The sequence below is a fragment of the Siphateles boraxobius genome, unplaced genomic scaffold (genome assembly GCF_051911475.1).
Source record: "Siphateles boraxobius isolate OS27281-9 unplaced genomic scaffold, OSU_SipBor_1 18, whole genome shotgun sequence".
Lineage (NCBI taxonomy): Eukaryota > Metazoa > Chordata > Actinopteri > Cypriniformes > Leuciscidae > Siphateles > Siphateles boraxobius.
This window is the reverse complement of record NW_027508788.1, coordinates 10,072,929-10,085,000: the sequence shown is the minus strand read 5'-3', so window position 1 is coordinate 10,085,000 and position 12,072 is coordinate 10,072,929. Positions and strand designations below refer to the sequence as shown.

Genomic DNA, 12,072 nt, shown 5'->3' with positions numbered 1-12,072 from the left:
AATAAATGCTATTCATCGAAGAATCTTGCAAAAATGTATCATGGTTTCCACACAAATATTTAGCTGCAAACGGTTTTCAATATTAACAAAAATAAATGTTTCTTTAGCACCAAATTAGAATGTTAGAATGATTTCTGAAGGATCATGTGACACTGAAGAATTGAGTAATGATGCTGAAAATTCAGCTTTGCCATCACAGGTAAAAATGACATTTTAAAATATATAAAAACATGTTTTTAATATTATTGCTATTTTACTGTATTTTTGATCACATAAATGCAGCCTTAGTGAGCATAAGATACTTCTTTCAAAAAAAATCTTATATACTGTGTATATTATTTATAGATCCAACTTAGACATCATAGATTAAATGCCCAGTGAAAAGGCATTTAGTCTTTAGAATTTGATTTGCTACTTGTAAGATCCTGAAGTTTAATTCTGTTTGAGTGAATGTCAGACCTGTAAAAAAAAAAAGAAAGAAAAAGAGTTGTGGACCCAAAAAGTTGAGAACCCCTGAATGCAACTTCTTTCTCGGTGGCGGGTCCCTTTGCTGTTATCAGTACTGAAAACCATTGACTGATGTCCATATCTGTTCCACACAACCTTCTTTTCTCCCGCTCTTCTTCCTCTCTCTGTCTTTTTGTCTCTCTCTCTCTCTCTCTCTCTCTCTCTCTCTCTCTCTCTCTCTCTCTCTCTCTCTCTCTCTCTCTCTCTCTCTCTCCCTGTCCTTCTCTCGCCACAGGTACGTGTCAGCGCTGACCACGCCGGCTCGTCTGTCTCCCGTGGACTTCCATTACTCATTGCCCCCGCAGGTGCCTACCTTCCAGATCACGTCTCCCAACGCCAGCCACGCCATGTCTCTGCCCCCCGCCGCACACGCTCCCTACCCGCCAGAGGAGGACCAGCCGCTGCTGCGGCGCTACCAGGTGCCACTTCACGAGGCACGGGGCCACGAGCCCTACCGGCAGCAGCAGCGCGGCAGCTACCTGCGGGACAGCACGGGCAGCCTTCCCTCCAGCCCCTACCGGCTGGCTCAGGAGGAAGAGTACGAAAGCACCCAGGAGTACCTCTCCTCCATGGAGCAACCAAAGAGAAGCAGTCGCCGCTGGCGCAGGTCCAGACTCAATGGCCACGTGGCGCCACGCGGCTACCAACCGTCCCGGGACTTGGGCTCACGCACCTGCCTGTCGGATAGTGATTCGGAGGAGGAAGGTGAGAACACGCCCTTCCTCAGTATGCAGAATATGAACGCCGCCGAGCCCTCCGCCCTCTACAGGCCCGTGCCCGACACACGGACTTCTCACGCCCAGAGCGGGCGGCACGGGCCACGTCCCAACACACAGACCAGAGTGACGCACTCGCGCCCCAAACTGGACAATGCACCCCACTAGAGAGACCACCACCTATCCACAAAAAAAACCGATCTACTATAGACATGCACCTATAAGAAATATTTTTATTTTATATAACTGACAGATATTATAAACAAATGAAATATTTATTTTCATTTTAGCAAAAGTTGTCTACTAGTTAACAGCAAAGACTTTTTTTATAGGGAAAACTCTATTTATATGTACATTTTGATTTACAACATAAAAAAGATGTGCCAATTTTTTCACAACTTAAAAAAAAAATAGAGTAATATTGTGGTGCCTTTTGCTGTATGCTGATGCCAGAGGGCCAGTGGAGTTTTTTGTAGCCTTTCTTATACGGACGCCTCATTTTTTATACTCGTTTACTCTTTTGTTGTCTCTTTTTGGCCTTTTTTTCTTTCCTTTCCTTTCAAGGTTGTGTTTTTTGGGAACTGACCCCCATTTGAACTGTGACACCCCCCCTCCACCGTCATGCAATATAAACCACTCTAACATAAGGTGTATGTTTACATGAATTTGATCCACAGAGATGTGTTTATGATCATGTTGCTTTGCCAACAGGAAATCAATGACAAATGCAACCGGGGGTCCGGAAAAAAGTAGTGTGTGTGCGTGTGTGTGAATGTAAGCGACCAAAAGCGAGAGGCCTCGGAATGACTGTGGCTCTGTTACACATGTGGGCAACTGATGTCGTCTTACAGATGCACTGCCTTGATTTGCTTTGCATCCCTACAGGGTAAGGTTTGTCACACGGGAGCCTTCTTTTTCCAAAGGGGATTGTGGGTTAAATGTGAGTGGGCCGTGGGCCGGGCTGTTAGTGCTAATAGCTTTTGACAGATAACAAAGAAATAAAGAACATGTAGTCTCTCCCACTCAGCCCACTTTCCCGTCACTCAGTCGAGTCGCCCTCATTATCAGCACATCCATCCGGTTAGAGTGGCCAGCGGGAGAGATAGACGGGAGGAATGGAAGGCCTCACAGCGTCTCAGGACTTCATTCCACACCACATCTTCATCTAGCGCAGGACTGAACAGAGACTGACACCAGACTGACGGATACGTCCCCTCCATCTTTTGGTCCTGGTACATTGGGAAAGCAAGAGTAAATGGGCTGTTCACATAAGACACGTTCTTGTGCTATTTTTTCATTTTTGCTTTGATTGAGGCATTCCATTCGACATCAGATGTGGGATATTCCTACTTTATATTTCTGACTTTTGATCATAAATGCCCAACCCTCGAAATATGATGCATAAAGAAACAAATTGCAATTTTGGAAATTTATATATGTGCACTTATTCTAAATAATAGAATAAACAATGTATGTATATGTGTGTGTGTGTGTATATATATATATATATAATATAAATTCACACACACATAGTTTTATTTTTAAGACGTTGTGTTAAGTTTAGTAGATTGGATCAGTTAAAAATTTAAATAATGGACTAATCAAATGAATCTAGGGTCGGGATGAGCATATTTAAATTTCGCAACAATGGGTTGGGTTATGAGACTTGTGTTTAATTTGGTGCAGCATGTAGCTGTTTTTATTTTTATTATATATATATATTAGAATGTGTCCTGTGTGAACAACCCCGAAATGTTTCTGTGCAGAACACACAGTCATGTACACACACAAACACAGTCTCAAATGACAAGACAAATAGCTGTGAAAATGATTAGGGGTCATTAAAATGCCAAAATATGCAAACTTTATATTCTACTTGCGTTCCACTGCATTTCATTTTTAGTGTGTAATGTTGAGGCTGTTTGTTTACCTTTGTTTTTTAACTTCAGGTCAGTTAGGTCCATATATTTCATAATTATTTAATATATTCACGGTTACTCTAAGACACCAAATAGTGCAGGTCGTTGTAATTATTATTTTATCACTATTTGTCATATGCAACTCCATGTCCATTTTAAAGCACTCATTGGGCCCAAACTAAACCAGAAACAGCTGCACTGACTGACTCTGTTTGGATGGAAACACTCCTACATTAACAACCAGTCAGTGTCGATAAGCCTGAGATGAAGTGTACTAAAATCAGCTGTTTTTAACTCTTCACCTTCTACAAAGAGCGTCCACAGTCAGCATCAGCTTTCCACCTTATTGAAAAGATGTAAAGAATAATAAAGTGTTGAGGGAGGTGAAGTTCATTGGATTCATTTTCAACAGAAAATTGATACCAAATAACAGAGGAAGATTATAACTAGACAGATACGTGCTAAATATGTTTTCATGCACTTCTTCCATAAAAGAGATTAGTTGTGATTTGTTTGTAAAAAAAAAACAATATACAAGTTAAGTCCTGATAAAAGGGGTTTAATGGAACAATGGACAATGGAATATCATGTTTTCTTATTTTAAATGAAGGGATGTTTTCTTTGAAGTTTGAGCAGAAATACTTTAGATCCCCTACCTTTCTTCTTTACATTTTGGGTCTTATTTCAATGTTTGGGGAAATGCCCAAAAAGACAGTGCTCTAGTTAGTTTAATGTGATATCTCTACTCAATCTCTTAACGGTTATGTCCTGCCAGTTTATTTCTACCTTTTTCGTTTCCCCCGCTTGAAACGTCTAAACACCTCCTCACCTCTGCATGTCCTTTTGGTCAAGGTTAGATGGGTGCATGGTACAAGCAGCAGATGATTTGTTTTCCTCAAGTCAGTGGAAGTGTATTTTTTGAACATTCAGCAATAAAAAAAAAAAATCTTTTCCCCCCACCATGTCCATTCTTGGAAAATGCTAAAGGATTTTAAAAAGTGAGACAAACACACGCGACTGTCATAGATTGTAAAAAAACTAAATAAAATGAAAACACTTGTTCATAAGAGAAAATAAATATTTCTTGGTATCATTTTGGCACATGCCCATATCTGACCTGTTGTCTGTCTCGTCTGTTCATAGTCATCTCTCCTGTCACTAAATTATGATTGAGTATTGGTCTACATAGGCATGGAATGATGCGATACCAGCCACATACACCTTAAATGTAGAAGGCGAGTGCCCGCTGTTCAATGGTCCTGCAAAAAAGATAAAATAACCGACAAATGGCAAGTCATTTGGTCCTCATTATGTGTCTCGGACCAATCCACAAACATTTTCCTTTTTATGAGCATACAGGCACCTGGTAGAGGGGACCCTAGCCTCTGCTACAGTATTTATTACCCTTTGTGGCACACCTGGCTAAACACCACCTCCCTGAACAGGCTCCAAATTAGCTGTAGCATCTAGGGATGCAGCCGCCACTCTCCATGGACTACACCCTCCCTGGACGGCATGTCCACCCCACAATTTAGGCGACAGGGGACATAGAATGCCCGGATGGAGTTAAGATTTACATCGGCCCACAAGAGGCGGTACTCTGCCAGCCTCTTCAGCGTTCGAGACCGGATACCACCTTGGTCAGTAATATAGAAGGTATTACTTCTACTGCCTACTTGACAAGAAGCAAATGGATGTCTGTCCAGAGCACCACTGTCTCCTGGTCCGATATCGCTGATGCCCCCACACCAGCGAAGCAGGGGTGGTCTGCTTGCAAACTGACACGTATAGCCTTTTTCTATCAAACTCGCCACCTAACGAGACACGGCTGGAAGAGGGCGCCACGAATCCAGGAACAGTGAAAAGGCTCACCAGTCTGGGGCGGGGAGATGCTGTTGATTTCTTTGGGAGTGAGAAATGTGACTTGAGCCCAGCAGTTCACAGCCTGAGGGCGGGGACTTACATTGTTTGAGCATGGAAGAGTGAGAGGAGGAAAAAGATCACTGATATTGAGGCATGTTTGGTTTTGTTTTTATTGCAGTGTTTATTACAGGGAATAACATCATTCAAACACTCTATGCTGTCGCTAGCAACATGCAGGGCGACAGATGAACAGCCTCTCCAACATGCAACCTTCCCGAACATCTGCACGCCGCTTACACTGAGTAGCACCTTCCTCCTCATGCTACACCTCTCAGGAACTTGGCAGGGACTTGCTGTGGCGTGGTCCCATCTGCTTAGGGAAGTGCCTCAACATCTTGGGTCTTACCACTGGCTCAAGCTTTTTCCAAGGATCTGAGGAAGCAGTGTTGGCTTATGGCCTTGGACTACTTTTGAGTCTCCAAAAACCTCTCAGAAAACGAGCCCACGGCATCACCATAGAGACCTTGGGGACTCACAGGGGAATCTAACAGAGACATCTTTTCTGATTCGTTCATCTCTGTGAGAGTGAGCCACAAGTGGCGGATCACAACCACCAAGCTTTCCATGCTGCAGCCCATAGCTTGAGCAGTCACCTTGGTATACCAGAGAGCTGAGTCCGTAGACAAGTATAGCTCCCTGAATACCTCCAGATCCGGAACGTCATCTTCTTGAGCAGCTTGCAACACCACCGTTGTATCAAGGGCGGACGCTGCCTGTCTTTCTGCGACTAAGACGTAGACAAAGACGCTATGTTGGACATAGTCTGACATGGCTTAAAAGGAAGCAATGCCTTGGACTTCCAGCCCCAGGATGAAGGGCTGAGGTGGGCCGCAATGGTTTCCTCGACGGGCAGCAGCTTGGCATAGACTCAGTGCTCAGCTTTGTGGACAGTTGAGAGAAGAGAAGTTCCACCAGCATGAGCCCGGTCCACCATGACCAAGAGATCTCATCATGCACCTCAGAGAAAAAAGGTGCCGATCTCCTAGGGGCAGCAGCTCTGTGGCCCGTCTTTCTCTGAGGCCATTGTGGACATTGCATCGCCATCCAAGGTGCCAAATGAGATAAGCTTGTGGCCTTTGTTGGAGGGGTGAAGATAGTCTCTGCTTAATAGATCATAGACTCCAGGGGTCATGGTACAAGTGGGCTAGCGTGAGGTCGCCTATAGAGCGTCAGCACCTGTTGCTGCTTCCTGTCCCATTGGTCGACTGTCATCTCATCACAGTGCTGACAGCCGGGTCCATCAAGTACCATCTCGGTGTAGGTGCAGCCCAGGCACAAGATGCATGCCTCATGTCAGTCAGGGAGTTGAATAGGTCCCCTGCACGCATTACATTCCTTCAGGGCCATCTTCCTAATCACCGGAACGCTAAAGGGTATCGGCAAAACAGACGATCATCCTCTTGAAGTCATAGATCACTGGTGAAAGTCGTATTCTAATAGCTAGAAGGAGAAAGATTTTGAGTTAATGAAAGTCCAGCACTGTGTTACATAGCAATAGCAGATGCTTCGCCCATCGCACGAGCGCTTCCCCTTAGTGTCAGCTACTGACATAATGTCAAGTGAAACAGTCTCGAAAGGGAACCCCTGATACTTGCATATCCACAAGAAACGTTTGAAGTTGTGCATGAAAACTGGAATGCTTTTTTCAAATTCGGCAGTTGCAGCATCCAACCGTCAGATATTTCCTAATATTTACTGCAATGGAAACGCTGTATGTCAGAATCTTGTTTCACACCATATTGTATTGAAAAAAAAATTCTGAGCAGAAGCTATGATAATTTACATAACAGTGATGTGTAAGCACATGAAAGTGTCTAGTGCTTGTGTAAAAGTGTTGTTTCAGAGGCTCTGTAAAATTCTTACGCTGTTACAAATCCATTATTCACCTTATCTTTAACATAAGAGTAGGCACGGCCATTTTTACCTTAAGGTTTCAGGTGTCAGGCACTTCCAGTTATTTTAGCTCTTCAAAAACAGTCATTTATGCTGCTTGAATTGGAAAGCTGATCTTTGTTTTCTTATTTTGAATTTGTTATAGTAATTGTAAACTGGTTTAACGGCTACTGCGCTTTGTTATTCTTTTTGTTATTTACCTATAGCAGCTAATGAATTGGACGTTTCACACATTAACAAGAAATTTGCATTGAAAAATAAGGTGGATGTTTCGCGTTTATATGAAAAGTAGCAGTTTTTCTGGATTTGTGGTTAGAGGAATTAAAGTCCACTAGAGGAGATATTTTATTTATGTTCACATTGCCCATGTCTGAGGATGACCTAGAGTGAGACAACATAATCTTTGGATCATTATAACCTGTGACATTACGGCATGGACACACAGAGGAGGCTGGGGAACAAGGTCAGGAGTGATTCTCTCACAACAGCTCGTACCTCCAGCTGCACACATCTGAGTTTCAGTGTCGAAGAGGCAATTTTTTTTTGTCTTGTGAGACATTTCCAAGACATTCATCTGGGGCCCATCATCGCCAACACTTCGCTTTCCCCTCAATGACCCTGATCAGCTCTACGTTTTTATGTGTTTCTGCACTCTCTGGTCAATCTGGTCATGCTTAAACATGAAACATATGCCTCACTATATTGTTGAGTAGCTGCCAAGTAAACTTGAACACACCAGTCCATGGTAACTTAATTGTAGGTGGACCGCAGCCTACCTGTTTTAAGTTTCACGCTTACAACTTTAAGAGGTAATTACTTGCCTGATTCCACACGGCAAATGCAGTAAAACAGGCTGAGTATGTTATCTCTAACCACCATATACAAGTATGTGGACCACTGTTACTACTAGAGCAATTAAGTGTTACATTGTGTTTAATTGTTGGACAGCTGAAATACCATATTTTTACATTCTTAGTAATGTGAATTTTCACTTCAGTTTACAGTCATAAAAGTGCTAATGTCTTGGGACTATGATGTAATAGGAAACTGAATGTAATTTAGATTTCACATACACCTCTAGTTTTTCTTAAGTGAATAGCTGAATTGAATAGCTCATTTCAGCTAGTATTTGGCAGGCTTCAAGAAAGTGATGTGTTACAGACAACTTGCAAAGATTTTTGTTTGTGTGAATGGAGCGATTCAGATGATTTTGACACCTGAAGCCTGCAGTTCCTGAGCATTTGTGGCCTGTTCACACATGAATATTTGTTAGGACAATTCTGCGTGATGAACATTTGAATTTTAATCCATGCATCTGTCTCAATCAATACTAACATTCACATAATGGGAATGCAACATGGAGGGGTTCTAACACTTTTTCCATCACACTGCATAGAAAACTGGCCAAACAATAAAATTAATGCTTTTGGTTACATGCCCAGAGCCAGTGCTGTTACTGTCTAATACTTTTTATAATACTTTTTATCTTATCATTGACCTGAACAAACTAATGCAGATATTGCACAACATTTTCTTGAAAAACATTTTTCTTGGTGAGAACAGGCCTTTCCGATTTCATATTAATTCATTTGATCTGAATAAAAACAAATGATTTGTTTGAAAATGATTTCATATTCATTTCGCCACCAATGCACCAAATACGAATTGTCATGAGAGTGTTTGGTTTTAGTGCATTCTGGGTAGGTGAACACTGGACAAACTGAATGATGTATATTGACTGAAGGAAATATATTACCTTGTTTCTGGAGTCAAAGGTAGTTATCAGATTTTATACATATCTGTCTTTCCTCCGTCATGGAAGCAACAACACTGAAAATCTGGTTATATGTCCTTTGGAATGTCTCTCACTACCTGAATGGGCAGTGAATCATTGAAATAGACTGTTGTTGCCATGGGCTCCATTCTTTATTCGTTCACGTCAGGAAAAAATTATAAATCATGGTGATAAATGGTCTGCCTCAGTTTTTTATTTAAGGCAGAGATGTGGTTCCCCCATTAAAAGGGATGTTTCATGATGTCTAATCATTTAAAGGAGTGAAAGGACATCCTGTGCATGTTTGGAGCGGCTGTTGTCTCCTCTCTGGTGAGCTCCAATTTTAAGATGAAGGTGTGGAAAGGGGAATAACTAGTCTCTAGATGATTACCTGATACGAGCCGTTTGGGTCATAAAGTCTCCAAATGTTGCTTCACCTTCAAAATGTGCTAATCGCTTCCCACATGATTTGGCATCATTGTCTGTTCCCATCTACTGATTGCCAAATGCCGGATAGCCAAAGGATGATCTCATTAATTTCGAATACGGCATCAAAACATTTCAGACACTTTAATTGGGAGATGTACTTCACAATGCAAATGATGATGCAATGTAGAGTTGAGGGAGGAATGTGCTGAATTTGTTTTATGACTTTATAATGAGAACAAACTGAATCAACGCTACAATGTCATAGTTTAGCAGAATATTTATCCGGTTGCAAGAGGCTGTGAAATTAAATCAAACCTAAAATGAAATCAAACAATGTAAATTTTTCCATTGTTACATTATAGTGTTTTGTAAAATGGGCATATATAAGCATTCATTATCGATCTGCAAGTAAAACAAATGTGTCACTGCTCAAAGAAAAAACAGTTTAATCCAAATAAAATTGGTTTTCAGGTCTTACTAGGTTAATGCTGGTCTAAATGCCATTATGAAAAAGAAGTGCACTTAATTGTATTGAATGTTCATTTCTGATGTACCGAAAATCTGAAAAATTAATAAAAAAAAACCTGTTCTTGCAAATAGTTATATAATAATATAAAAGGCCACTTAAGTTTGAGTACACTTTCATTACTGTTTCTTAACACACTTTTTTTTTAATATCAAATTAAATTTTTTAAGTTAAAGTGCATTTTGAATACTTGTTTTAAGTTTTTGCCATGCTTTTAAGAAGTAAACTTATTTTAATGTGTTGATTTATAGTAAGTAAATAGTACTTAAAAGTGTACTTCTTTTTTTACAAGGGTGGTCTCCCCACCCTGGTGTCCAGAAGCCCTTCACAACCATAAAATAGACCAGCATAATCAGGCCAGCTAAGCCCTACAGGCTGGTTTGAACTTTTTCTCTATGAATACAAGATCCTACAATATTTGCATCCAATCTGCACCCATGTGTAAATATTTCCACGAGCTAGACAAGGCTTTCAAAACCTGAAAACTTGATACTATCGATCCACAACTGGAAATGCGAAGTTAACGTGACTAGACTTGACATGGGAAAAGAAATGAAGAAAACATCCAATTACATAAAATGAGGAAATAGTCCACAAGAAAAGAAATACTCTAAACTGAAAGCACATTAATGTTGCAACAGGCACAGGCATGATGCTTCCAAAACAAACTGAGGTCAACAAAATCTGTGAACCGAACCTGCTAACTACTCTCTAACCTGAGCTCAGAATAACAAGACACAGCTCAGTGTGTGTGAAGAGTCAGTGGTCTCGCAAAGACCACACACATCCTTTCCTCCTCACCACTCCTATTGGCTAAAGAGCAGGAGCTGGGTCAATCACATGACACTTGTTTTTATCTTGATCTATTTATTAAAAAATATATTGCATAAAAAAAAATATATATATTGCAAAAACCTGTTATTTGATAAGCATGCAATATTTTTTTCTAGGGGGTTAGCTGGTATTAAACTCTTGAAAAGAAAACTTGAAATAGTTTGGCATCAGGTTTTATTATTATTTCTTAAGGGTCAAAATATTTAATACGACGGTAACACTGCAATAAGGTTCATTAGTTAACATTACTTAATGTATTTACTAACATGAACTAACAATGAGCAATACATTTGTTACAGTATTTATTAATCTATGTTAATGTTAGTTAATAAAAATACAACTGTTCATTGTTAGTTCATGTTAGTTCACAGTGCATTAACTAATGTTAGCAAATACAACCTGTGATTTTAATAACGTAGTAAATGTTGAAATAAATATTAATAAAATATGTATTCATTCTTAGTTCATGTTAACTAAGGTATTTAACTGATGTTAACTAATGAACCTTATTGTAAAGTGTTACCAATACAACATATATCAGATAAATTGACTTTATATGACAAAAGGTTTTAAAATGCAATGTAATGCAACTCCCCAAAAATGCAATGATATTGAAGAATTAATAATTCATGATATTCACACATTTTTTTGAAAATATTGATTAAAATGTTTACATGTGAAATATTTAACTTTATACTTTACTATACTTTATACTAACGTTTTTTTTGTTTGTTTGTTTTTCAAAACCTATTAAACAACATGAATACAAATAGTACATTTCCAAGGACTTGTAAATATGTTTTAACTAGATTTTCTAGTTAAAGTGTTTCCCTTTCTTTATCATGTGCACTATTATTAGTCATTGACTCATATCTTCTAAGACCATCAGATCCTGAGAAGCAGGTGTGTCTCTGAGATCAATCTTCTGCTGAGACAGCTGGAATCTTCTAGAGTTTTTAAAAAACACTACTTTCCCACCAAGTTCAAGAAGAGCTTGTTAATTACACACCGTACACTTTCCCACACATGAACTGTCATAACCACGCTCTCCGATTGCAAGGCAAAGAAAACATGACAGGATGATGCATGTTTCCACGCAAAAACCCTAATGGCCATTAGTGAATGGCGACATGAGAGAAGGTTTACTCCACGTTAAATTGCCTGTGTTCTGCACTCCAAACAGAACACAGATGCTGCGTATGAAAGTAAAATTTGTTTGTGTATAGTACAAGTTGTGAAGCGTGATCTCTGCTACTGAGCCTCAAAATCTTAACACGCTTCACACGATCTGCTTCAACAAGTCAACATTTCTCGCATCCTTTTCCTTTGATTCATGGCAGCACATGATGAATACAGTGATAGAGTGTGGCAGAGGGTGCTTATGAAAAAGTGATGCAGCATGTTCACATGTGTCTCCGTAATGAAGCAATGCACACATCAATAACTCAATAAACAGGCTATTTCAACACTTGAGCAAAAACCCAGCCAAATGCAGCAAAACTGTCATCTACATCATCCTGTATACTAAATATTCTGGGTTATCCCAAGTGA

General features: G+C 40.1%; 1 protein-coding gene across 6 annotated transcripts in view; it reads left to right on the top strand.

The window, feature by feature from the left end:
* nrg2a (neuregulin 2a) overlaps positions 1-2,245 on the top strand; it is a 60,670-nt gene extending 58,425 nt beyond the window's left edge. For all 6 annotated transcript variants that reach the window (XM_077233417.1, XM_077233418.1, XM_077233416.1 and 3 more), the window contains one exon: positions 743-2,245. In XM_077233417.1, the coding sequence (XP_077089532.1) occupies positions 743-1,391 (649 nt within the window). In that variant the 3' untranslated portion in view covers positions 1,392-2,245. The remainder of the gene's footprint in view (positions 1-742) is intronic.
* Positions 2,246-12,072: the final 9,827 nt, after the last annotated feature.